Consider the following 27,463-nt stretch of genomic DNA (forward strand, 5'->3'; position numbering starts at 1 on the left):
AAATGTCAGAGATTCACAGAAACAACTTCACAGATGAGGCCCAAAGAGTAATATTAAGTGACTTACCCAAGGTTGTGTGCCCAAGGTTATGTGTGGTTAGTAGCAGCACAGGGTCTCAGATACACCCCTGACTCCTAACCAGTGCTCTGCTCCTGCCCCCGGCCCTTCTCTCAGGTGCCTCTGGATCCCTCCCGCACTGGATGAGTGAAGCGCCTGGCTCCCTGAGAGTCAGGGGGACGATGTGCTCCAGGGCTGCCTGATTTTATGCTCTGTCTTTTCTTCTTTGGTTGGATTGATTTCATCTCTGAAAATGGTTCTCTCTGAGACTTGATACTTGAGCAGATGGTTTTTATAACTTGCAGCTGCCTAAAGTTTTAAACAACTGGTATCTGAACCCCAATCATTAAATAATTTGAAGCAGCTTTCTTGGCCACCTGAGTACTAGCGAGGATGGGCCTAAAATCATAGGATAAATTTTTGTTTGTTTGTTTTGTGAGGAAGATTGGCCCTGAGCTAAGATCTGTGCCAATCCTCCTCTATTTTGTATTTGGGATGCCACAGCATGGCTTGATGAGTGGTGTGTAGGTCCACTCCCGGCATCTGAACCCTCAAACCCCAGGCTGCTGAAGCAGAGTGCACAAACTTAACCACTCCGCCACTGGGCCAGCCCCCATAGGATAAATTTAAACCTGTCCACCTAATATTTTCCCTGTGACCAAGAACACAAAAACAAAGTAAGAAAGCATTTTGAGTTAAGGGATGCAGTGGGGCTGATGGGGAGTGATAGCGTAGGTATGGATACTGGGGTTTGGGAGGATATAGAGATGTGCTGATATTGCTCAGCTCTCCCAGGATCACACCATGTGGATCTGGAGATAAAGCTGAAGAGAGAAGCCATTCTTAGTGTCAATCCTCAGGGAAGAGTCAGGTCCTCAGACAAGAAACAGAAATGGCCCAGGGGCTGGCTGGTATATAGTTAAGATAGGCTCGATTATGCTGCAGTAACAAACACCACCAAAAATCTCCACGGCTTATCAGAATGTAATTTTATTTCTTGCTCATGCAACATTCACCATGGATTTTCATGTGGTGGTGCACCATTCCGGGCTACTTTTATGTCTCAACAGGATACTTCCAGTTTTCCATGGCAAGAGAAGAGAGATCTAGATCTCAAATCAGCTAATAAGTGCTTCACCTTGGAAGTGACACATGTCACATCACAACCAATTGCTCAGAACTAGTCACATGGTCTGGCCTAACTGCCAAAGGCTGGGAAGTGTGATCCTCCTGTGAGCTTGGAAGGAGAAGAGAACTGGAAATGGGCAAACTCTAACAATTCTCTACCCCGGCTGGAGAAGGGGTAGAGAATTTTTTGGACCTTGCTCTTCCCAAGGAAGCTCTTGGAGCTCTCTTGGTGTCTGTGAGAGTGGTACCCCCTTGTGGTAGAGATAGAGAAGGTGTCTGGAATGTGGAAGGGGGGCTGAAACAAAGGAAAGAGGCATGCTGCAGATGATCAAATTAAATATTATTAGCCAGATCATCTAGATTCCAAGTATTTTCTGACTTTATTATCTGTATCCCCCAAACATGAATGAAGTCTTTGTCTTAGCTAAGATTTGGGGAAATTCAACAAGTATAGCTCATCCTTGCCTGAGCCAGACTATACAGAAGGTGATATTAGGGGCAGGGGAGGGCCGAATATTCCAGACAAAGTTGGTGCCTCCAGTAAGGAGAGTCTCATTCTTATGTCAGTCTTGGAGATTCTGGTTTTTAGTTTGATTTAAATTGGCAAGCTTTCCTTAAGAAACAATATAATCAATATATAGATTCTCCTATCAAACTAACTACTGTTTTTAAAGCATTTACATCATGTTATCCCACATAGCATTTAGCAGAGTGCCTCACCATAAGAAGCTCTTAAACAATCTTTATTCAATAAAAGAAAGAATGAACAAAAAGAAGGAGAACGATCAACTCTCTACTGCACTCCCAAAGCCCAGCCTCATTCTGGCCAGAGTTGATCCTCAGGCCCAAGGTGGATAAGGACTGGAGAGACCTGATTCAGTTACTGTAGAAACACTCAGGACAGGCCCAAAGTGTGGGATCTTGTTTGCTCAAACTGCTCCTCTCTTCAGATTGGCCAATTTGCCACTTATTCCAATAACTATCAATCCACCACGTCCTGTCCTGCACTAATACCTAGTTGAACCATTTCTCAATCTGCATCAGCATGATTCTAATGTCCATCTTTTCTCTTGTGTTCTCAACATCACTGCTTTTTATCAATTCATAGGCTATTGCAGCTGCATGAGTGCCTGGGACAATATCATTTCAAGAAGATACTGCAAGCTTGGAAGACTGGGTTGAGATCAACACCATTTTAGACACAATGAGTTTAAAGAACATTCAAGAAGAAAGAAGCAATCGACAGTTGGAAGTGCAGAATGGGAGACTGGGGGAGTCAGAGATGGGAATATACGTTTGGGGATTTTGGGCATCTGGTGGTGTTTGTAGCTGTGGAAATCAAGAAAAGAATGAGAAGATGATGATAAGTGTGAAACTACTTTGTATAATATTGGATGTTGTTTTTATAATTACCATTTTTAATGGGTCCAAGAAAGAACTCAGGGGCTGAGAAAAGGAAAGGGGGCCAGAAGCACTCAGAGAAGGAGGAGGTAAGAAGCAGGAGGAGAACCAGGAGGGAGCTGTAAGGGTGGGCTGGGGTGGCAAAGGGCTAAATGCTTCAGCAGGAGACAATGAGGGCTAAAGTGAGGCCTCACAGTCGGGGATCAGGAAGTCAGGACGTCAGCGTTAGCAGAGAGAGAGAGAGAGAGAGGTTCCATCAGTAGACTGGCTGTCATCTTCTCCTGTACTCAAATTCCCACCCCTTCCCCGTGCTCAGAGCCCTCTCCCCATCCACTTCTCCACACCAGCTCTTACCACTGGGCTCCAGCGGCCTAAGTGGAATCCTTTATCCCATCAGCATCAGCAATAAACTCAACCTTGTCAGAGTGTGGTCCAGAGACTCTTGCAGTGAATCTGTGAGGTCAAAACTATTTTTCATCATACTACCAAGACATTATTCACTTTTCTCATTCTCATTCTCTCATAAATATACTGTTGACTTTTCCAGAAGCTACATGATGTCTGATATCACAACAAATTGAGTGCATAAGCAAACATGAGAATCTAGCTATATTCTATTAAGCAAGACATTTGCAAAAATTTAAAACGATGCCACTCTTCACACTAAATTGTTTTTGTTTTGGAAAATATAGATATTTTTCATAATGCTATTTGTACAATACGTAATGAGCTTATTATTTTTAAATGAATTAAATAAATAGCAATTTCCCAATTTTAATTTCTAATATGGTTAAATACACACACACACACACACACACACACACACACACAGAGACCCTACACAAATAAAAGCTCTTTGAAGTCCACAATAATTTTAAAGTTGGAAAGTGGTCCTGAGACATTCAATAACTGCTATCAAGTTCCTTACTTTCTTCGAATCCCTGACTCCCCTTCTCTGACCACATCGGGGAAGGGGGGGGTCACTCCCCTCTTTCCTTCTTCCCCTCCCCTGCCCCAGCTCTTCTGCGGTACTCTGACATCACAGCTTTTCATGCCTCACCAGTCTCTCTCCAGCACCCTGGTTTCCCACTCCTGCAGAGACTGTCTACAAACTCTCATTGCCAACTCCAAAAATGTCTGCTGTCTTTGCACCTCCTTGGAGTCCCAGTGTGCTGGAGAAAATCCGGTGACTCTGCCAATGGTTCCTTTAGCACCCATGCTGCCTCCCCTCAGCTGGGCCTTCAGGGCTGCCTCAGCCATGCGTAGAAGAACCCCTACATCCCCATTACTTTCCTTCAAATGCTCATTCCAAATATTTTCCACTCTTTTTTTTTTTTTTTTTTTTGGTGAGGAAGATTAGCCCTGAGCTGACATCCATTGCCAATCCTCCTCTTTTTGCTGAGGAAGATAGGCCCTGGGCTAACATCCATGCCCATCTTCCTCTACTTTATATGTGGGATGCCTGCCACAGCATGGCTTGATAAGTGGTGCATAGGTCCGTGCCCGGGATCCAAACCTGCAAACCTGGGGCCACCAAAGCACAGCACGTGAACTAAACCACTACGCCGCCGGGCAGGCCCCTCTTCTCTCTTTTTAGGAGCCTCTGGTGCATCGAATTGTATTGATCGTACTCCTCAGTTTATAACACATTGGCGTCATTTGTCCATGCAAGGCTGCCCTTATTTTTCCTCTCTCATCCATCATACTTGATCTCATGTCCTTCCTCCCATAAGCATCCACTCTCAAGTATGCTGTTCCCTCCAATCTATCTGCCATAAATAAACTTAGATTTTGTGTGCCCTACAAAAATACTGAGTGTTATTTTATGTGTGGGTTCCCAAAGTTATATTAATGGTATTGGGTCTAATTTTCCCTCAACTTGGTTTTTGAGCTTTGTCCATGACACCACACATAAAGCCAGTTCATAGCTTCTGACAGCGGCAGAGGATTCTCTTGCAGGCAGAGTCTGCCTTCCTTAGCCATCCCCCAGTGATAGACTCCCAGGTGGCTTCCAATTAATCCATCTCTTTGACACTCAGTTTTTTCACTAAACAAAAAGACTAGTGGTGATAATACCTCCTTTTACAGAGTTATGGTGCCAATTGGTACTTCAGAGTTTTGCCAACCACTGAGATGGCAGTTCTTTGCCATCACATATGGTGCTGTGAGGAACAACCCCCTTGTTGTTCCATATCTCCACCCATATCTTTCCTATCCCAGCCTTCAAGGTCCACAATACTCAATAAATGGGGGCTATTATTATTACTACCACAGCGGACAAGGCCACAGAGCACAGGGTCTGGGTCTAGAAGACTGTTTTCCAGCTGTGTTACCTTGGGCCTCCGTTTCCTCATAGGAAGTAGGGATAATCACGCCTCCCTCAGAGAACTGCCGTGGATCAAATGATAGGGTAGGAGCAAGTGCTTTGTAAAGCAAGTGCTGGGTTAGCTATTCTGTTGTTGTCAGTGGAGGGGGAGAAGAAAGGCAGGCGAGTTGAGGGCAGGGGGAGAAACAGAGGAAGGAAGGAGAGGAGCAGGCACTGGGAGGCAGCAGGGAGGCCCTTGAGATGCCTTGCTGTGCGCCAGTGACCTGGGCTCCAGGAGCCCCAACTGTCACAGCAGCAGCCTTTGCTCTCTGGGAAGGGCCCTGGTGCGGAGTCAGGAGACGCAGCTGTAGGCCCAACTACGTGCTTACTGGCTGTGTGGTCACCAGCAAGAGCTCCTGATGGACGGTTATCAACCCTGGCTGCACGTTAGAGTCCCCTGGGGAGCATTAACAGGTACTGATCCTGGACCCCACATCTGACCACTTGCATCTGACTCTCCAGGGGTAGACCGAGGCCTGGGAACATGCAGCTTTGAGAACCACTGTTCTCCAACGCTGTGGGATTCTTGGACTTTTTCTCTGTCAGTTCATCCCATTGACCACAAGATGGTGCCTTCTTTCTGGGAAATCTTTGATGTTTGTCAAATAGGCAACAATCCATTTTTTCTATTAATCCTAAAAGAATGGATTTGAATTTAACAATCTTCACAGCATCTCGTTAAGCCAGAATTCTGACTTCTGTGCCCTTGGTGTCCAGCCATTTAACATGTATCTTTTCCCTTCTGCTAGAAACCGTGTTGGGTTGGGATGTGTCGTCTACTGATGTGCATTCCTCATGGGGCTGTGATGCAAAGCCGAGTAGGCATTTATTTTGCTTTATGATCATAATCATTAGGACCAATAACAACTCATATTAATCTAATCCTTTACCATTTGCAAAGTGCTTTTCGCCAACTATCCTCAAAATAACTATGAAACGAGTATTATTGTTCCCATTTATAGATGAGAAAACTGAGGCTCAGAGCACTAGTTCAAGGTCACAAGGCAAAGGCTGGCAGAACCAGATGCTAATCCCTTCCTGCTCTACTCAGATGAGAAGAGCAGGCGCGTCAAAGAGATCAGCAGTCAGCCACTGGGGACCTGACAAGAGGAAACTTCTCAGGACAATCTCTGGGAGACTTCCTAAGCAAGTGAAAAAGATGGACAGACATCCTCCTGGAGTTTCACACCATCAGGGACAACAGGTCAGTAGACATGTTTGATGGGCTGAGTGACCAGCTGAGGCAACCAGCTGTATAGAGTCAGCAGACACTCAACAAGAGGACAGATTTTATAATTTTTAATTTTCTGTTCCAGGAAAACCAACTCCTCTGTCAATGGGAAAAACAAAATCGTAATTCTGCCTTAAGAAAAAGTTGTAAACTCATCTCCAAAGAACATCGTTTTGTACCAGCAAGCGACATCTTATGAGCTTAGTGGATCATCTGAAGATCATTTACAAGATGGCTGACAGACTTACTGACGGACAGATTCCCACAATCGAGCGGGAACCCAACGTCAAGGGCCCTGGACCCCAATCCCTCCGGGTGTTTTTATCCCAGATGAAGGGGCTGCAAGCGTAGGTTCAAGTTACTTGGTGTATGGAGACTGTTTTCAGGACAGAAGCAGTTATGTGGAAAGTTTGATAAAGCAGTACTTTGATCATTTTACTGACTCCAGTGTGCACCTTAGCAACTCAGTGTGTTGCAGTAGCCTCCTCCTGTGCCTCAGCTTCCCTGTCTGTACGATGGTGGGAACGCGCCCACCTCACAGGATTGTCATGAGGATCAAAAGAGTTTACTCACACAGCACTTAGAACCACACCCAGCACACGGTAAGCACTACGAGTTTCTTAAATCAAAAATGTTAAACAAATAAATGGATAGGAGCACATCCATTTATATATTTTATGAGTGAAATTTTTAATTTCTTTCAAAATTCCAAGTCATTTTAAAATTATGTTATTTGCACATTTGTAGGTACAGGAAATATACTTCAGGAAGATTAAAGTATGGCCTTATGACTAAAATCTGAAATCCCACTGAAAATGCATAAATTTGATTAGAATGGTACTATAGTCTTTTGGGCCTTATAAACATCAGAAATAGGTTAAAAATTCTTTAATCCACCATGTTTTTCTTTTCATTTTTACTGACAAATAAGCCTATCCACTGCCTAAAGAAATACAAGAATAATGCAGGGATCAGATTTGTCTTTCTCTTTTTTTAAGAAAAGTTTTCCTTTTTCTCCACTTGATTTCTTCTGAGTTTGGGAATTAGTGATCACTTCAGAGGGCGCCCTTGCCATTTCTGCGACTATAAAGACTTCCTCGGGCTGAGTTTCCAGGTGAGTGGGTGTGACCCACAGCAATACCCAGTTCAACTCCATCTTCAAGTAAAAATCTCAAGTATTCAAGAAAAGAGCATTTGCTCTGAGAGATTTCATGCAAGCCCAGGGAGAAAGACTGGAATGCCAAGAATGTGACGGGGCAGGACTCGGAAGAGAAACACATGAACTGAAACGTGGCTTTCCAATCTAGGGGTCGTTTTTCATGTCTCATTTTGGCATTAATTTTCTTTTAGTAGAACTGCCATATTGTTTCCCGGTAACAGCTATTCTTTAAGATCTTTGTTTCGTTTTCTTGCAGGCTGTTTTATGAAACACACTTTGTGGAGAGGAGATGGGGATAAAGATGTACCATTTCCAGCTACCATGAAACTCTCTCCTCTCCCCTCCTGGCACCTAGGCCAATGCATCAAACCCCTGCAGTCTATCCTCCCACCCGCCCCTGCATAAACCCCACTCCCAGCTCAGAAAGCCGCCTCCATCGGGGCCTAGCCCACCAGGCTCTGGAAGGTGGTGGGGCGTAGGGGGTGAGGCAGAAGTGGGGGCCTGATTAAGGTACTCAGGTGGAACCTGAACTACAGTTTTCTGAAGAAACAATATTTTAAAAGGAGTCTCAGTTCTTTAGTACCAAAATGATAAGGCAGCTACGTTGAGAATTCCACAGGCTTCTGTGCATTGAGCCAGGGCCTTAACTAACACCACATTATTGTTTCTATGGAAAAATGAAATTCTAGTTCCAAATACCTGACCTGAAATGAACTTTTACAACAGAACTTGAGTGGGGAACTATTTCACATACACCCACACCTCAGGGACAGTTCCTCTTTCTATCAGGCAGGTTGTCCATCTGTCTGTCCACCCCTTCACGTTATCTTTTTATTAAGATACAGCATAATTGCCAAAGAAATGTGAAAAGCAAAAAGCTAAGACTGAAAAAATAAAGTTAAACATTTTATATTTATTCAGTTGAAAGCAATGGTTCTGTTGTAAATTCATCTTCACTGAGTTTAAAAAAGAGAATCAATCTTAAAAATGATCTCTTTTTTTTATAGAAGTGGTGTGGTATAAAACATAGTACATGAGTTTTGTAGTTGTAAACTGAATCTCAGGTCAAGCTACCTAACTTTTCCTTGGTTTCCTTATCTATAAACAGGGATGATTACATTAACTCTCTAGGATTAATTTTTTAACTGAGATCATATAAATGTCTAGCAATAAATCTGGCACACAGTGGTTATTTTCCATCCTTTCTCCCTATTAACCTCTTTTTGAACTCACTGTTTCACTTCAATAAAAATATTTTTAAACCACATTTAATTTTCATAAGCCTTGACTTAAACTTTTCTCTACACTTGGGTACCCTATCCATCCATCTGATTGACTTAGGTTAATGTCCAAAATAGACTAATGTGGATAGACCACTAACTGACAAATTAAATAGGATCAAAGAGCTTACTTATGTTGACAATTGTAATCATTTATTTGAACTGACTCACCTGTAACAGTAACAGCTTCAACCAAGATCCCTCCTGTGACAATAGTTAGCAAAGTCAGGTTGTACTTGAATGGATCAAGGAATGACCTCAGTGTAGGACAAATCAGACTTTATATAAGTAGGTTCATCAAGTATTCTTTCCTATTTGCTATTGGTCCATCTCACCGCAGAAGCAGAGGCAGGGGTGGAGAGTGGCAGTCTGCAACCAGAGCAAATGCGTATGAGTGGTGGGAAGGACCCTGCTGTCCACTGGGGTCCTGCTGGCCTCAGACGAGCAGTTCACTCTGCTGCGTGGTGTGTCCAGGACTCTGCCCCCTCCCGATATTCTCAACAGTCCCCATTCCTGGTATCTGTCCTCCTACTGGCTGTCAGAATTGAGGGATCTGCCTGTCGGTTGGAATTTGACACCCTTGTTCCTTATTTCTATGGTGTCATAATCCTCGATTTTTTCAGGCAACTCTGTGTCCATAGGAGATCAGTTCTTGCCTGCCAAGCTTGATCTCAGGGTAAAAAACATACTCTGCTGTGAGGAAACATGAAAGTCTGGGAGGCTTAGTATAATTTATAGCCCCCCAAATCACATGTATGAGCCCACATTCTAAAATGTTATTCCCATTAGTTTATAATAAGATCAGAAAGGTTTCGAGCCAGCCCTGATGGCCTAGTGGTTAAAGTTCGGTGCTCACCGCTTTGGCAGCTCAGGTTTGCTTCCCAGTCAGAACCACACCACTTGTCTGTCAGCTGCATGCTGTGGCGGCAGCTCACATAGAAGAACTAGAACGACCCACAACTAGGATTTACAACCATGTACTGGGGCTTTGGAGAGGGATAAAACAAAAAAGATCAGAAGGGTTTCTTTGTTTTAAATTGAAATGCAGGGTTTTTTTTTTTTACCCTCTCATGAAAGATGTGTTTCTATCGTGCGGCTACCATGTAGCCAAAGCTTGGAGATGCCCAGACACTCTGCATTTACCAGGTGTGTGTGTGTGTGTGTGTGTGTGTGTGTGTGTGTGTGTATTCAAGGTTCATTCAAGTGGCTTGATATGAAGCCAAAATGTCTGGTCCTACGTTAATCTTCAGGAGTGCTGATTTTAATTTTGTGGTGCAGAAACAAGGCCAAATAAATAGGCAAAAAGTAGACCTAGAAAAATGGCTTTAACTTACTAATCCACTACATTATTTGACAGCAATTTTAGATAAAAATGGTCCAGAAGACAAAGTGCATAATTAATGATGAGAAAATGATTCCTTCAAGTCTCATAATAAAGAGTTCTCCCTGTGGTAATCATTTGCCCAGCGTTTTATTCACACAAAAGTGACGGTTACTTCTTGCTTCTGTCCCCTTCGTTCCAGTACTGTTCAGTCTGCATTTCTGTGAGTCGGGAAATCGTGCGCTGAAATGCAAAGACTTCCTCTTCTCCGGTAAACATGGAGAGTCCTTCTGCGGACTCCTGGTTACCAAAAAACAAAACGAAACAACAACCCAGCACCAATTAAAACCACTAAAAATAAAAGTTTACAGAACTAAGTACAGGTTTAAAAAAACTTTTTAGGTTTGTCTGTTTAGATTTTAAAATGTTCCATAAATTTTTTCATATACAGTCTCTTAAATTAGACTAGAGAATCAACTAATTTAAACCAATAATCAATAAACAGAACAAATTACCAGAGGGAAAACATTAGAAGAATAATTAAAGCTGAAACAACACCCCAAAATCCATTTATGAAAATTTTTGCTCAGATGAAAGTTCTCTGCAAAATCTAAAGGAAGGACATTCCAGACAGAAAAGGAATTCTTTCTCCAAAAATGCATGCCAGAAATAAGTAACAGAGAAAAACAGCAGTTCTGGCAAGTTAAGAAGAGGCTGACGCCTTCCTGTGAAGCTTCATAGGCAGGGCCACATTCCCAAGGGGAGGCCCTGAGGACAAACCTCTCAAGAGCCTTTTCCACCTGGATGACGGAGGTCTTGTATGGGGCCTGGAGACTGTGCCTGGGAGCTGACTTTGGGAAGGCCAGTGCTGCTTCTGGTCTTGAGCTGTTCCATCCTCCCATCTAGGGGTCAGTTGGGGAGCACTCTCTGAGGCCAGTAAACAGCCTAGAACTGGTGATACCAACGTGGGCTTGCGGCCAGTAAGTGGGCGTTGAATTTTTGTCTCTTTCCTTAGGGGTTTGCTATTATACTCTTTCCGAGGAAAGTTCTGGACTCCTAAGTTTGTGTTGCCCATTGACCCACTGTAACTCTGTATGACCCTGCAGTCACATGCCCTGATTTCTTCATATATTATGAGCCCTGAGTGTTGAGCTCACTCTACCCTATATCTGAACCTATCCTCGGGAGACAAATTTAAGAGCCCATGATTTAAAGGACTTTAGAAAGCGAGATGATGTAGCCCCTCAAGGGTATCCTCTCAAATTATCAAAGACATTATTTCGATGTAAGTATGCTCTTTGAGAAACCATCATTTCTAAAGGTCCCAGCACATGGATTTATAAGCAGCTACTTATTTCTACATGTAGGATTAAGTAATCATATTTTGAAAGTTTGCTTTTTAAAGGACTATTGGCCTCATTTTCCCAAACTCCTGAGAATGCATAATGTCTATTGAAGTCAATAAGGAATTGTTACTTCATTTCAAATGGCCTTTCACCTCTGGGGTTGGAAGAATGGGGGTCCCCTCATTCTGGGGGTGAGTGTTTATACATAGATTTAAAATTTTAACTAATATTTTCATTGTCTACAGTTGAGAAACATGCCCTGTAACGTTCATACAGACAAAGGAAATGTAAAGTCACTCCTACTTGGCCTGGAGTGAATCACCAGACCCCAAGCTCCAGGAGAACTGGACCAGCATTGCCTGGCTCCCTACCGAGTGTCCCCAGAGCCTGGCACCCACAGGTGCTCCATAAATGTTTACAGAATGGGGGCTGGGAGATGAATCATGGATTTCTTTTTAAGCCAAGGGCCTTGTCAGGCACTCCTTGATCCTGGAACAGCCAGCCCACATGCTTGGATACTATATCGTGCATTCTACAAATCCAGAGGACATGAAGAAGAATATCCAAGAAAGACAGCATAGTGTAGCAGAATGAGCCCAGAAGTCAGACACAGGTGCCCTGGTGTCCAGCTCTGGCCTGCCATTAGTCAGTGGTGTGACCATGGGCCCACTAGCCCACCTCTCTGGACTTTGTTTTTGTCAGATGCAAAAATGAAGATGAAGATTCCTTCCACTCTCAGACTGTAATTCTCTATACTCAGTGACACTGAGAATAAGTCTGCCATCCAGCTTTAGAAGAGAGCAGCAAATCAGTGGTTAAATATATACTGCATTCTTTCTTCAAAGTGCAGCCACGTATCACACCAAAGACAATTAAGCTGTTTCATAATAAAAAGAGATTATGTTAATATCGCCTACCTGGCTCAGCCCCAAATCATCCATCAGTATTCTGCTGTGCTCCAACTCACTGTCATGATGTTGATGCAAAAATAAGCTTGAGATAGGAGTCAATGCAGAGCAAATTATGCGCACCTGAAATAGAGGAAAATGAGGAAATGGTATTACTCCCTACATTTCACAAGTTGAAGATAAGAACAAATCTCTCACAAAATATAACTCTGTCACAACAGAGAGCTCAGATTTTTGCTTTTAAATGTTCATATTTTTTCTAATAGTTTATGTCTCATTAAAGTGGTATTTTTAAACTGCATAGTTTAAAATTTCAAAATATTTCCACACAGCTTATAACATCCTATGAAAGGTTTCGTTGTTAACTTCAGGCTTGGAGAGGTCTCAGCTCGTGATTCCAGCCCAGATCTTCTGGTTCTAAGTCCAGCGGTCTTTCCACTACACCCCGAGGTTGACATTTATACCTGGCCGTTTGGAGCCCGTCTCCATGCATCAAAGATGCTCCCCAGATGCACTGTAAAGAGGTTACCACTTTACAGTGACTGCTAAGTTCATGCATTGCTAGCTACTCTACACCCTGAGTTTCCAGAACCTCCACTTATATCAGCATCCTGCCAAGACAGCCTTCAAAAACACTAAGCTTTACATTAATATTTCTTGATTATGTGTTTGAGTGAGTGTGCATATGTGATCATATATTGGAAACAGCTTTTATATTTTTATAAATTTTATGTCCACTAGTTCAAATACAAAACATACTCTTCTTGATGTTTAAAGAGTCCTGAACTTGTTTTCAGGACTCATAGCTATTTTTTAAAATCATTATTTAAATAACTATACCAATACTTTAAAACAATGTGTTGAAATTTGGGACCAGCTTTTCCATATCCAAATGGCCTTCTATCTCCTCTTATAAATTCTTTTAATCACAAATGACACTTTTTTCATTATTTAGATGGGAATACCCTTATTTCACAAATTTCCATGAATACATTCTAGAATAATGTCTGCTTAATGCTCCCAATTTCTGAAATAAGATAATTTCAACTACTCTTTAAAAAAAGAGTATAAACTTTAAATACGTGATTTAGTTAAATGTTAGGAGAAGCAAGTGTTAGGAGAGTGGTTCTGGTATTCCATTGAATTGCCACATAAATCTTTTTTCCCTTTAACTAAGAAGTGACACAGTGAGGGTGAGGCAGGACTAGGGGGTGGGACTGAGGGATGGGGACCTTAAGTTTTCTGTAATGTATTCCTAGCTGAAATATAAAAAAATAAGTGGATCAATCCTCCACTCTAAGAACCACCTACTAATGCCCCTCTACTCCTTTCTTCTTGAAGAATTAACCCTCTGAAAACAGACTGCCACCTCCAGGCTCACTCCCTTTATTCCAGACCCTACATGATTATTTCAGAGCAGAGTCTCTGGATGAGTGACCCAGTGGAGACAAGTGATAGGACTTGATGCCCAAGCTCTGGTGTTCCAGCTTCCTGCCTCTCCTGACTCCCTGATCACACACGTCAGCCCCATGGGAGCATGCAGCAGATTTTGATGTCACTCACTAAGGAGGGTCCCTGTCAGCGCTGCACCAGAGCCACGCTGGCCGCCCTTCATGCTCCAGCCCATCACGGGACCTTTGCTGCAAACCCTCACCCTGGTGACCCCTTTTCACCCTGCATGTGGAGTTCAGCCATCACTTCTCAGCGTTTATAAGAAGCACTTGAGGAGCTTGTGAACATGCAGCTTCCAGGCCCCATCCCCTGGGATTAGGGCTCATTTGCTGGGCCGGGGATGGGGTGGGCTCTGGAATCCAGGTCTTAAGTAGCCTAGATGGTTCTGATGCAGGTGGTCCTCAAGAAGAACCTCCCACCCTCCCACAAAGATCAGTTTACTCTCCCAGCATCAAACTCCTCTCTCTCTTTCCAAGAGATCATCCCACAATGGTGACTTTACATTTAGCTCTGTGACATCTGTTTAATGTCCCTTCGACACAAGATTATAAGCTCCAAGAAGGCAGGCGCCATGTCTGGCTGTGCGTGTCATTGAATATCTAGAGCTCAGCACTGTGCTGGGCATGATAAAGGTTGTTGCACGAATGAATGAATAAATGAAAGACTGAAATCTCACCTCTCCCTCCCAGCAGATTCTGGTACTTTCCTCCTCCCCTCAAAGTCCCTTCAATTTTAGAACCACCGCTCTACCCATTTCTGTATAAGGAATAGAGAGGAAAATTTTATCTAACAGTAAAATAACTTTTTAAGTTAACTCTAATTTGAAGTTGTACTTATACTTTTACTGTAAATATATATTTACAGATATACACGATTAATAGTGCAGTGGCTCGCCTTCAGTGAAAGCTCACTATATGCCACGCAATGTTCTAAGTGCCGTACGTGCTCATTTAATCCTCACAACACCCATACGAGATAAGTACCATTATGACCCCCTCTTTCTACAGAAGGCAACTGAAGCCCAAGAGGTGAAGCTGGTCTTCAAGGCAGACAGCTGGCCCAAGGGCCCACTCCTTAACCACTAAGCTATACAGCCTCTGATGAACAGATGACGGCTCTGCAACTTGTGCTAAAACACACAGATTAAGAAACAAACAAACAACAAAATGGTACCACGCCAGTTACTGGGGATTCTGCGTCATAGAGAGAGAAAGCTCCAATACTGAGGACGGTCGTTTAGTCATTCATTCATTTGTTCATTCATTATTTTATCAGTCCAATGATTTATTCATGCAACAAATATTTATTGAGGACTCAATCCAGAGAAGGCATGCTGTTGTATATCAGCATAGACAGGGCACATGATACATCTAGTTGGATGATGGAATCATTAATGTAGCAGAGTGTCTTATGATGGAAGTGTTACTATACTACCGCTAATAGTATTCATACAGCATTCAGCTTGCGCCAAGCGATTTAAATGCTTTACATGGATTAGCTTATTTTGTCCTCACAACAACTCTCTGAAGTGAATACTGTCATCATTCCTGATTTGCAGATGAGGAAACAGGCACAAGAAGTGCAGTAAGTGGTGGACCAGGATGCCAGCCCAGGCAACCTGGCTCCACGGTCCACAATGTTTCATTTTGAGAAAATGTACTATATCCTTACCTTGAAATCATAAAAGTTATCAATGAGCGTTATGAATCTTCGAGCTTGAGTCCTCTTCGCCAGCGTAAATTGTGGAATGTTTCGTAAAAATACTGTATCAAAATTCTTTGATAGTTCCAAATAGTCACTGGCTCCAAGGGGCTGTAATTAAAACGAGATAAAGAATAGAAAATTGAAATAAGCCAATTCTGGTTGCCCTTGGATTAGTTTAATTTAAAAACACCTCTTTTTCTTGTCACGGTGTGTCATGGTGTAGCTTTGGGGTAACTTGACCAAGCGGGGCAATGTTTTCAGAACAGGCTGAGGACAGTGTGTACTGTGCTGCAATAGTGATGTAAAGAGTAGGCAAGAAAGAAGACAAGAGCATGGTGGGGACTGAAGGAATAGCTCTAGCCACCTCGGCTGGTACCTTGTAGGCCCCCGTCCTAAATCCAGTCTTCAATTTTTATTTACGTGACATAACTTTAAACATGTCCTAATAAATCCTCCCTATGACTCATCTGCAAACTGTCACTATTGCTAAATGGAGCTATCATACAATGGCATGCTAAATATTATGTCACCATTTTGAAATAAAGACTAAACTTCAGTATGAAAATCATCAGAATATATTTTTCATTTAATTTGAGGTACAATTATTCAAGTGCAATGTAGTAAACATTGCTAACCTCTGTCGGCAATACAAGAGGGTTTTAATGACCAGAGTAGACCGAGAACTGGAGCACAATTTGGCACAGCGTACTACCGCTCCATATGAGGAGGGTACAACTCTCAAGGTCCACAAAACTATCCACAAAGGTGCCACCTACAGATGTAAGGCTCTTGTTCCTCAAACATAAATTGAACGCATGAAAATTATGAAAACTACCTGCAAACACATTCTTTGGGGTTAGGAACATTCTCAGGAAATGCTACCTCTCCTCATTCTAAGTTGCGTGAGGATGACAGTACCCTGTGAGCAAGAACCACGAGCAGGAGTCGGGAGAGTGTTTCTGGCCCTGCTAGAGTGTGGAGGAGACCGGAGATTAAAGGGGGCAGGAGCTACTCTGAGGAACCTCCGAAAGCTCCTGGATCAATATGACCTATCCGTATGACACAAGTGGCTGAGCATCCTCAATTTCTGGCAGAATCTATCAATACTCCTCCCTGTCCAGAAATGTCTCCCTCACCTGAGGAGTCATTTGCACTAAAACTCCTTCTTTCAGAAATACAGATCCGGCTACATTCCTGGGAGAATTAGGGAATTATGAGGAGGGGGAGAGTCAATCTCACTTTGGAGTCCATTCATTTAAGCCCACATCCATCCTAACAACCAGATGAAATCAGTTACACTCAGCAAAGAAGACTACGCATGGAGATGTAGGGAGGTAAAAGTAAACCAGAGAGTTAGGCTCTGGAGAAGTGGTTCCCTCAAGGGAGAGCAGTGCTAAGGAGGAGGCAGCAATTATAAGACCTAGGGCAAAGGGCACAAAACCAGAGAGAGCCCACAAAGCATGACCTGACGCCCTCGGAAATCTGTTTAGAGATGTCCCTTCCTTCCATCTCCTCTCACCAACCAGATAACAAATGGGGCTGGAAGGAGATGACCCTTGTCTTTCCCATTCCCCTTCCCTGGCTGGAGAGCCATTACCTCCAGACGAAGTGCCTGACCTTTGCTGGGACTCCCCTGCTCACTTCACCCACGTAGGGGCTCGAATGTGTAAATATTTTTTTGCTTTAACCTTGACCCTGTTACAAAGGAACCCTGCTGTCAAGCCTGTTATGGACCAGTCACATTCGTTAACAGAGTAGCTAGCAGCAGGGGCTCCAGCCTGCCTGGGTTTCAATCCTTAGTCTGTCACTGATTAACCCCTTTGGCAAGTTACACCATCTTTCTGTTCCTGGGTTTTCCCACCTGCAAAACAGGAATTTGATTCCTATCTCACAGGATTTTGAGGATTAAAGGAAATAATACATTTAAAGCAATTAGCACAGTGCCAGGGGCATACATTAGCACTCAAACCATTTTGGCTGCTTTTTTTTTTTTTGTGAGAAAGATCAGCCCTGAGCTAACATCCATGCTAATCCTCCTCTTTTTGCTGAGGAAGACCGGCTCTGAGCTAACATCTATTGCCAATCCTCCTCCCTTTTACCCCCCAAAGCCCCAGCAGGTAGTTGTATGCCATAGTTGGACATCCTGCTAGTTGCTCTACGTGGGACGCGGCCTCAGCATGGCCGGAGAAGCAGTGCGTCTGTGCGCGCCCGGGATCCGAACCCGGGCCACCAGTAGCAGAGCGTGCGCACTTAACCGCTAAGCCACGGGGCCGGCCCCTTGGCTGCTTTTTAATTTTTATTATTTTGAGCTCAAATGATTGGGCTCAAAAGTACATCCTCAAGTACGAATGACTTGAGGATGTAGAGAAGTGTCTTTCTCAATAAGACCAGGTAGTTTTGCTCCACCAGCCGCTACATCCAAAACCCTAAATCAGCCTTTGTGCATTTGCCTGTCCTCGGAGTCACAGCAGGGACCAGATGAGACCGTGGAATCCCCATGTCATGAAAACAAAAGGGGGTGGGGGAAGGCAAGATACAGTGTCTTCATGTAAAAAGGATAATTCATACAATAAGACTCTCATGCTCTGAGGGTGACACACACTACTTTTTTGAGATCAGTTAGAATTTAGTGTCTCATCTTTTGTAAATCATAAAGTATATGTAAAAAAAAGGTAAAACCACATCTTAGGTATGTAGTTATGTATAATTAGGCTCACTCTTTATGCATGGATGTGATTTCTATCAGTATAACTACGTGCCCAAGGAAAATGATTATCAGAAGTGCCCTGAAGTGCCTAGGGCAACTGAAAATCAGAATCTTGCCCACTCAGCTATTTTCACAAATTATATACCTTTGTCAGTAGGTTCTGCATTTACCGTTATACTGGCAAATATATCTTTCCTTCATATCCCTAAAACAATTATGTTCTCGTTCACATAAAGAAAACTAAGCTTTATACAGTTATCTAACTCCTTTAAAAACAAGTCATTGGGGGCTAGGGAGTTATTGTTTAATGGGCATAGAATTTCAGTTCGAGATGATGAAAAAGTTCTAGAGATGGATAGTTGTGATGGTTGCGCAACAATGCGAATGTATTTAATGCCACTGAACTGTACACTTAAAAGTGATTAAAATGGTAAATTTTATGTTACATATTATTTTACCACAATAAAAAAAATAGTCGTATTTAAAGAGTATGTTTTCCTATCCTGGCTTCAATGTTGAAGTGTCTAAAAAGTGACACTCACACAAACGTCCAGGATTGAATTTGGTAGGAGATGGGGTTTATTATTCCTCAGAAACAGTATTTTTCATTAATTAAATAAGTTAAACAGCTGTGGGCGAATATATGGTAGAGGCTTTGGAATTGTTGGTCTGTCATGTTCAGTCATGTGACCTTGAGCAAGTCTCTCTGCAATTCCAATTCCTCATCTGTAAGAGGGGGATCATCACAGGAACTGTCTCACAGGTTTGTCCTGAGGATTCGATGTATTGACTGCATGTAAAATCTTACAACAGTAGCTATCACATAGTACGTACTCAATAAATGTTAGTTATTAATTTACAAAGTTAATTGGGAGAAGTAAATGAAATGATATATGCATAGTACACCATTTGGCATACAACAGACAATAAATAGTAGCTATTCTTTTATTAACTATTAAATAACCTTTTCCTCAGCTCATGAAGCCAGGCAGCCTAAAGTGAACAGTTAAACGGACTCCAGGCTGCCTCTGCACTGGCACTCAGGAGGTAAAAGCTGCTCCCTCTGGTTCTTTCTGCTGTCTCTGGTCCACCAAAATATCTGCCCTCCCGGCACCTTAGCCCTCCACGAAGTCATATGTAGATGACAAAAACAGCGTCTGCCTCAGGCCCTCTCCCTCCCACATGTCTTTTGGTAATACCATTAGCACCACATGTGGCGGAAAGGCCTAGGCCCACATAACGAACAGCCCCTAACCTAGTACATGGCACATAGGAAGTGCTTAATACTTACTGAATGAATGAGTGAGTGAATGTATGAATAAAACACAACATAGACTGGGGGGCAGGCCTATTCCTTCTTTTATACCCATTTGTATAATCTTTTATACCCAAAATAATTAAAACACCTACCAAAAAATCCCACTTTTTAGTTGGCCGAAATTTCCCACTCCCAAGGCAAGCCTTTGTTTTATATCCTATATATATGTATATATATATGTATGTTTTATATCCTAGAAAGACATAGACCAAAATGTTAACAGTGTTTATCTTTGGATGGTAGAATACAAGATGAACTTTCTTTCTTTGTCATACTTTTTTGATCTTTTCCCCCAGTGAACTTGTGTTACTTTTAAACAGCAACAACAATAATGCTTTTTTGGAGGTCATTTTTATAATGGGCATCTTATCATCTATGTCTCATCTGTGTGAGATGTTTTGTCATGGACATTTCTCTTCTTTTTCCCTAAGTTTTCTTAATCTATAGAAGTAGAACTTTTTCAGAAACATTTAAAAAGAAAATAAAACATAAGCTGAACATATATTTTCTCCTTTAAAGTTTGGCAAAAGGATAAAGGATTTGATATTTGGGATGAAATCTGACTTCAGTTATACACTTGTATTCAGCTAATGATTCTTCACACTAGGGCGATGAGAGAGAGGGAGGGGATGGGGTGAACGGCAGCATTCCCAAATCATTCACGTTTAGTCCTCCCAGCGCAGCCCCAAAGTTCCCCAAATCAAAGGCCTAGTAACGTCAAACTGCACGTCACAGCCTAGGTTGACACATACCCGTTTATATCATGTCCTAATTTGAGCAACTTTTCTCCACATACGTTTGAGGATTAGTGTGTTGTCAATGTTCCTTTTCTCCATAAACATCAGACACTATCCAGCATGTCTGCACATGTATATTGCCTCTGCTCCATTCTCCCTCTCTTTTCCTTCTGGTACTCTAAATGAACCCAGGTTAAACTTCATATTCTCCATTTCTTTTATCCTTTCTTTTGTATTTTCCTTTTACTCACTTCTTCATGATTCATTTTGAATAGTTTCTGCTGACCAATATTCTAGTCTACTGTATTTCTCCCTAGCTGTGTTTTATCTGCTATTAAACTCATCCATTGAGTTCTTAATTTTGGTTATTGTACTTTATAGTTCTAGAATTTCTACTGGTTCTTTCTCAAAGCTAATATATCTCTTTTTTTAGTCTCTAGATCCCTACACTTAAATTTCTGAGCCTAGCTTTTTAAAAAATTTCTTTGAATATGCAAGCTCAGTTTAAAATATGGACTCATAATTCCAATATCTTATGTTCCTAATTTTATTGTTTGTTGCTTTCGCTTGTTTGCATCCACAGTGTCTTGTCTCCTCATATGTTTGGCTATCTTTGTGTACTGGATTTATCTTTGAAAAAAAACACTTGTAGAAAAAAATTGAAGTTCAAGACTTGTATTCTGAGCTACTCGGCTCACACAAAGTTTGACTGAAGTCCACAAGAGAAATGGTTTACTTCACGTCCACACTTATTCCTGGAGTGCAGGCCTTCAGGGCTCCATCCAAAGTGGGGAGCAGTTTACTAGGTCCCCATCCTTGGCTGGCCCTAGTCTCTGACTTTTGTCCCACTAACTCAGTGAGGCTGCCAAAAGCTCCACTCAGCTCACTTTTTTAAAGAAGATTGCTAGTGCTCATCAATATCCATATTTTCTTCATCTTCCTGGGCACAGAGCTAATCTATATTCCCCAGCCTCTCTTGCATTTAGGTGTGCCCATATGATTAAGTCCAGGCCAGTGGAATATAAGAGAAAGTGATATGCTTCGCTTATTGATCTGGCTCATAAAAACCTCCCACACAGAAACCTCACTTCCTTTACTCATCTGCTGGCTCAGTAGAGAGGGCTTTGAGGACTCAAATGAGGTAGAGGCACAAGTGAGATAAAGCCTGGATCCATGAAGGACTGCATGCAGCACAAGTGAGATGAAGCCTGGATCCATGAAGGACCACAAGGAGCACAAGTGAGATGAAGCCTGGATCCATGAAGGACCACAAGGAGCACAAGTGAGACGAAGCCTGGATCCATGAAGGACTGCATGGAGCACAAGTGAGATGAAGCCTGGATCCATGAAGGACCACAAGGAGCACAAGTGAGATGAAGCCTGGATCCATGAAGGACCACAAGGAGCACAAGTGAGACGAAGCCTGGATCCATGAAGGACCACAAGGAGCACAAGTGAGACGAAGCCTGGATCCATGAAGGACCACAAGGAGCACAAGTGAGATGAAGCCTGGATCCATGAAGGACCACAAGGAGCACAAGTGAGATGAAGCCTGGATCCATGAAGGACCACAAGGAGCACAAGTGAGATGAAGCCTGGATCCATGAAGGACTGCATGCAGCACAAGTGAGATGAAGCCTGGATCCATGAAGGACCACAAGGAGCACAAGTGAGATGAAGCCTGGATCCATGAAGGACTGCAGGGAGCACAAGTGAGATGAAGCCTGGATCCATGAAGGACCACAAGGAGCACAAGTGAGATGAAGCCTGGATCCATGAAGGACTGCAGGGAGCACAAGTGAGATGAAGCCTGGATCCATGAAGGACCACAAGGAGCACAAGTGAGATGAAGCCTGGATCCATGAAGGACCACAAGGAGCACAAGTGAGATGAAGCCTGGATCCATGAAGGACCACAAGGAGCACAAGTGAGATGAAGCCTGGATCCATGAAGGACCGCACGGAGCAGAGTTTCCCAGCCAACCTGCACTGGATGGTGATATGAGCAAGAAACACATGTTTATTTAAGTCTCAGAGATTCTGGGATTGTTTGTTTCAGCAGGTAGCCTATCCTAATACTTACTTCATCCAGCTTTCTTTGTTGTCCTAACTACAAGGTTGGTGCAAATTTCTGACAAAGAGTCCACCATTATTGAAGTGGAAGACTTCCTAACAGCTCCTGTGTGAACAAGGATTCTCATTCACACAAGATAGTAAGTATCAAAAATTTTTCCTCAAGTTTTCTTCAGATTACCATTAAAAAATTTTAATCAGAAACTGCATTTAGCCATTTTCAGCATCAAACCTGGTTTTTAAAAAGTTATGCTCATGGAGGCAACTTTTCTCATTACAAATTTGAAAATATTTTATTTGAAAGTTTTGTTCAAATTCATATTTCATATATTTTAAAATATCTTTGTAAATTTATTTTTCTTTTCATAATTATATAATATAGAGAAATAGAATAAATGTTTTCACCAAACCACATACAGATGCTGCCAAATCATCTTATATAGCCCAACGTGCCTCACAAATAGTATCATTTTTGATGTGTGACATCCTGATCACTATGACTGATAAGTTGATACTACTGTTGCCACTATTTATCCCCTCTTTCCCTGGCATTCAGTGTTTAAAGGTGTTTGGGGCACTCAAATGCATTAACTAAAAAATTCTCTAGAAAATTATGATAATTTAAAACCCATTTAAAACGTTTTTGGAGAAATGAAGAATGCCTTTGTGGGGTAGTGTGATTACAGCAGTGGCTCCAACAGCTCTTGCCTCCTTGTCCACACCCTTTGGATTCTGACTTTCCAGCTCTCCCATTAAGACATGGAGTCTCTCTGCCCAACTCTTCAACCAGAGCTAGCCTTGTAATTTACCATGGCCAATAGAATGAGGCAAAAGCGACAATTTTCCAATTCTGAGTTTAGGTCTCAAGAGGCTTTGCATGCTTCTGCTCACTCTGTTCTAACACGTAGGCTGGCCTGCTGGAGGAGGAGGGAACATAAGAAGGAAAGCCAATTGTCTAAACTGAGAAAGCATCCCGGGACAGCCAGCTGGCTCCCCAAACAGATAAGAGAGCCCATCCAAGATCAGCAAAGCTGACTGCAGATGCATAAGTGAGCCCAAAACAGATCAAAAGAACTTTCCAGCTGACCTGTAGACTAGACAGCAATAAAATATGATTATTTTTTTAAGCCACTGAATTTTGGGCATTATTTGTTATACAGCAATAGCTAACTGAAATACTGTACTTGCTGCAGAGAGATTTACTAGGAAAAGCTCATATTTTAGAAGTCATTAGCAAGTCCAGCACATGTACAAAAATATGATCTAGCTTTTATAGCAAAAGACTGGTTTTACATAATTGATAAATATATGTAAACACATATATCATCGTTTATTTTATGTTCATTGATTTTTGTAATCAATTTTGGAATTTTTAAGGTGTAGTAGAAAGCTTATTTCCAAAAATAAAACTTATGATTTACTGTATACAAGAACTAGAAGGGGCCGGCCCCGTGGCTTAGCGGTTAAGAGCGCACGCTCCGCTACTGGCAGCCCGAGTTCGGATCCCAGGCGCGCACCAACGCACTGCTTGTCTGGCCATGCTGAGGTGGCGTCCCACATACGGCAACTAGAAGGATGTGCAGCTATGACATACAGCTATCTACTGGGGTTTTGGGGAGATAAAGGGAAAAAAAAAAGAACTAGAAGAAAAAAAGCCAGAAAATTATGTGGCATCTTTACAGAATGCAAGAAGACATGGACCCAATCAAATAAAAACAGAAAGCCATAGAGAGAGAACAAGTTGACATGAAAAAGGAATTGGGGGAGACAAGGATTGACTGCAATAAAACTAAAATTGTAAGAGCATTCCAACAGAAAAATGGATAAAGAATTTGAATATACAATTCACGGAACAGAAAATATAAAAAGTAGAAGAGGCTAATAAAACAAATGAAAAATATAGTCAAGCTCAGTAGGAACTAAAGAAAGACAAAATGATGTAACATTTTTTATATAGCAATTTTGCAAAGAAAAATAAATTATACTACCTCTACGCTGGCAAGCGTGTAATGAGACACCCACTGCTGCTGGAAGAGTAAATTAGTTCAATTGTTCAGGAAAAAAAATTGTTAGATTGTATTAGGAACCCTAAAAGAAGTCAGAAATTTAACCAGTCATTCTGCTTCTAGAAATCAATCTATAGGAAATGATCAGAAATTCAACCAAAGGCTATACAAAAGGACTATTTATAACAATGTGAACTACAAAGTAACTTTAAAATATAACAACAGAGGAATGGCTCGATACATTATGGCACATATAATGGAATACTATGTTGCCAACAAATAATGGTGTTTATAAAAAATATTTTGATACGGAAACACATGATAAAAAGCTAAGTAAAAAAAGCACAATGCAAAATTATAACTGTATTAAGGTATCTGTTTTGCTCAAAATATATTTGTAGGAAAAAGGCTAAGTAAATATGTAAAAAATGCTAACAATTGTTATCCCTAAATGGTCTGATAGACTTAAAGACTTAACGATCTTCTTTATTTTTTAGATTTTCCTGTATTTCCCAAAGGGAAGACAAACAAAATATATTATAACAAAAAAGAGTAAAAACAAAATGATGTTGTATCAAAACAATGTTGAAGATCTTTACTGATCCCAAACAAAGTATACTTTATATTGGTTTTTGTTTTTCAGGTATTTAGTCCCCTACATGTTCCCTAATAATAATGAAGAGTGAATGTGTAACATATTCAACACAAATGCATAAACTAAAGAGCTTGAGGAGTCACAAATCTATTTAAATTTGTAGCTGCCACCCTCACTGACTCCACTGTACAAGACTGGGTGTCCCAGCAGCAGGGTCAGCACTATCTTATTCCCCTCCATGTCACTAGCACCTAGCACAGAGCAGGGAACAGAGTCCTGCGTATACAAGATTGGTGAATAAATGAATACACTATCACCAAGTCTTCTTCAAAATCAGTTATAACTACTGCATGCTTAACATAAGGCACTGTACTAAATCCTACAAGAACTTTGCAAAACACAGAGAAGACACATTTCTCCACTTTTTTGACCTCACTAACATATCACTAAATTGCATGCACATGATATCTATGGCAGTCGCTAATATTTATACTTTTGTTTTGCATTAGTTGATCCTCCTATGTAAGTAAACCATAGCATAAGACACTTTTTGAAACCATAATTAGTACTGTAAATCCGTGCATTGTGTCCTATGAATAATTAAAGCATATGATTATTTTTGAGTACTAAATGGCACTTCAGTTAGTAGCATCCTTGAGTATGTTATTCTAGCTCAGAATTCAAGTAGCATTATCTAATGCAGATTCTTCTTGTGATAGATAATGATGACATTCTCCATCTTTCTACCTGAGCAATTAAAAAGTTTAATAGTCTTTGATGTGACTGGTTATCTGAATAATTTTCTAAACAGGAACAATTAAAATCCACTTATGCGATGGTTTGTGCATTCTCGACTATTGTTTCAAACTCTTTGTTTCTGTGGAAACCTGATGAAAACTTAAAGAACTTTAAATCCATAATGAGTTTGCAAAGAGCATTTGTTTTCCTTAATTATCGAGAGTATACAGCTGGATTATATGTAGCACAGTTTCTCTAACAAACTTTTAGGAATAAAGAGCTTGCTTGATCTCTTCTTTCTCCTGTATGAGAAACAGCACAGCTCTGTGCTTTGGTTTGACCCTGGTGCCAGGAGTGGGGATTTTCTCAATGCCACACCAATGTGAAATGCATGAGCGTTACCACCAGGCTGCCTTCTGCCCTGCCATGAGTGGCTGATCCACTTCAACATACACGAATGAGCTGTCAGCTTGAGTTTCTTTTTTTCTGCCTGGCTAATGCTTGTCCTGCCACCATTATTTCAGCTCAAGTAGGACGATTATTATTTCAAGTGCTGTCTAGATTATACTGTCCTAAGGGTTACTCTTTATCTGTATAGACACCTCTTTACAAATTCTATGTAGTGATACCCTGAAAGCTCCTCATTATACAAGTATTCGTGGCATCTTGCTTTGTTTACAGAAAAATGATAATACCTCATATCTTAAACAGAGGTACTTTTTAATAGGAAAAAAAAATGCTTGAATGGAATTAGGATGAACGTGTCCTTTTCAAAACAAACTAAACATATCATGTATATGTGCATCAAATTAATAAAGATACTAATTAGAAAAACAGAGCACTGAAATGTGTGCACTTGTAGAGTAAATAATTTCCCCAGATTGGTCATATGGCACCTTAAGATGAGAAATCTTACAGGACAAGCATTAGCCACAAGTAAGTATACTTATTAGTATGAAGTCTACAGCACCCAGCAGGGAAAATCTCACCATTCCAGAAAATACTACCAACTCTTACACATTCTACTTCAGAAGATGTTCTTCTGGGTGCTGAAAAGTTTTACTACTTGCAGGAGGCTGGTTCTACCTAAATCTGCCATATCTTTGCTCAAATCTCTATCCTTCTATGGCCAAATAATAATGGTTAATATAGTACTCTTTTGGGGGGTGTCATATTCTTGTTTTAACAGAGTTTGTAGAAACAATGACTTAACTAAAAAATTCAGGCAGCAAACCAGAGGCAATTGCACCCTTTCCCCATCCCCACTCGGTTAGCTTTGTGTATGTAACAGAACTCCAAATTCTGGAGATATCTCATTATGGAGATTTGGGAACTGACAACTTTCTCAAAACACAAGCCACATCAAAGCAGATCTATTGCGTGCCTACTACGTGAAAAGCACTGTGCTAGGTTCATTCTTAGGAATACTTCCAGTTCATTTGGGGAGTGGAAAACTCCCACAATTGGCATAAAAACATTTGACTTATAGCCTGTAGCCTAGAAAACCAAAATGAAAAATGCAGAGATAGGTTAAAAACACAACATTAGAAGAATATGAAGAGGCAGGAAATTATTAGAATCATCATGACTATAAATAAGCATCACTGAATGAAAGCATCAATATAACCGCAAGGCAATATATAAAAACTGCAAAAGCATCTCCATGAGATGGTAAAAACTAGTGGTAAAAAATCTGTTATACTAACCACCTGAGATTGAGTAAACCAGATAATCAGTTGTTAAACAATTAGCTAGCATCTGACTAGGATGGAGTGTCCAACTGTTTAATAGACATCTAAAATTTGAAGGAAATTTCCTTTTGGAAATGGGATAAGCTGGGTTCAAGCAGCCAACGGAATCAGCAACAATGAATGAGTTAGTGTAGCTCAGAGCCCACCACTCAGAAAGGCTCCAGATACTTCTGGAATTAGAAAGTCC

The 27,463-nt window shown here is 41.4% G+C and overlaps 1 protein-coding gene across 2 annotated transcripts in view; it reads right to left on the bottom strand.

The window, feature by feature from the left end:
• Positions 1-9,927: 9,927 nt before the first annotated feature.
• The window catches only part of AFG1L (AFG1 like ATPase), a 185,993-nt gene continuing 168,457 nt past the window's right edge, over positions 9,928-27,463 (bottom strand). For both annotated transcript variants that reach the window (XM_058566509.1, XM_058566510.1), the window contains exons 11-13: positions 15,320-15,460; positions 12,206-12,319; positions 9,928-10,242 (exon numbers count right to left, since the gene is read on the bottom strand). In XM_058566509.1, the coding sequence (XP_058422492.1) occupies positions 10,114-10,242; positions 12,206-12,319; positions 15,320-15,460 (384 nt within the window). In that variant the 3' untranslated portion in view covers positions 9,928-10,113. The remainder of the gene's footprint in view (positions 10,243-12,205; positions 12,320-15,319; positions 15,461-27,463) is intronic.

The sequence above is a fragment of the Diceros bicornis genome, chromosome 23 (genome assembly GCF_020826845.1).
Source record: "Diceros bicornis minor isolate mBicDic1 chromosome 23, mDicBic1.mat.cur, whole genome shotgun sequence".
Taxonomy (NCBI): domain Eukaryota; kingdom Metazoa; phylum Chordata; class Mammalia; order Perissodactyla; family Rhinocerotidae; genus Diceros; species Diceros bicornis.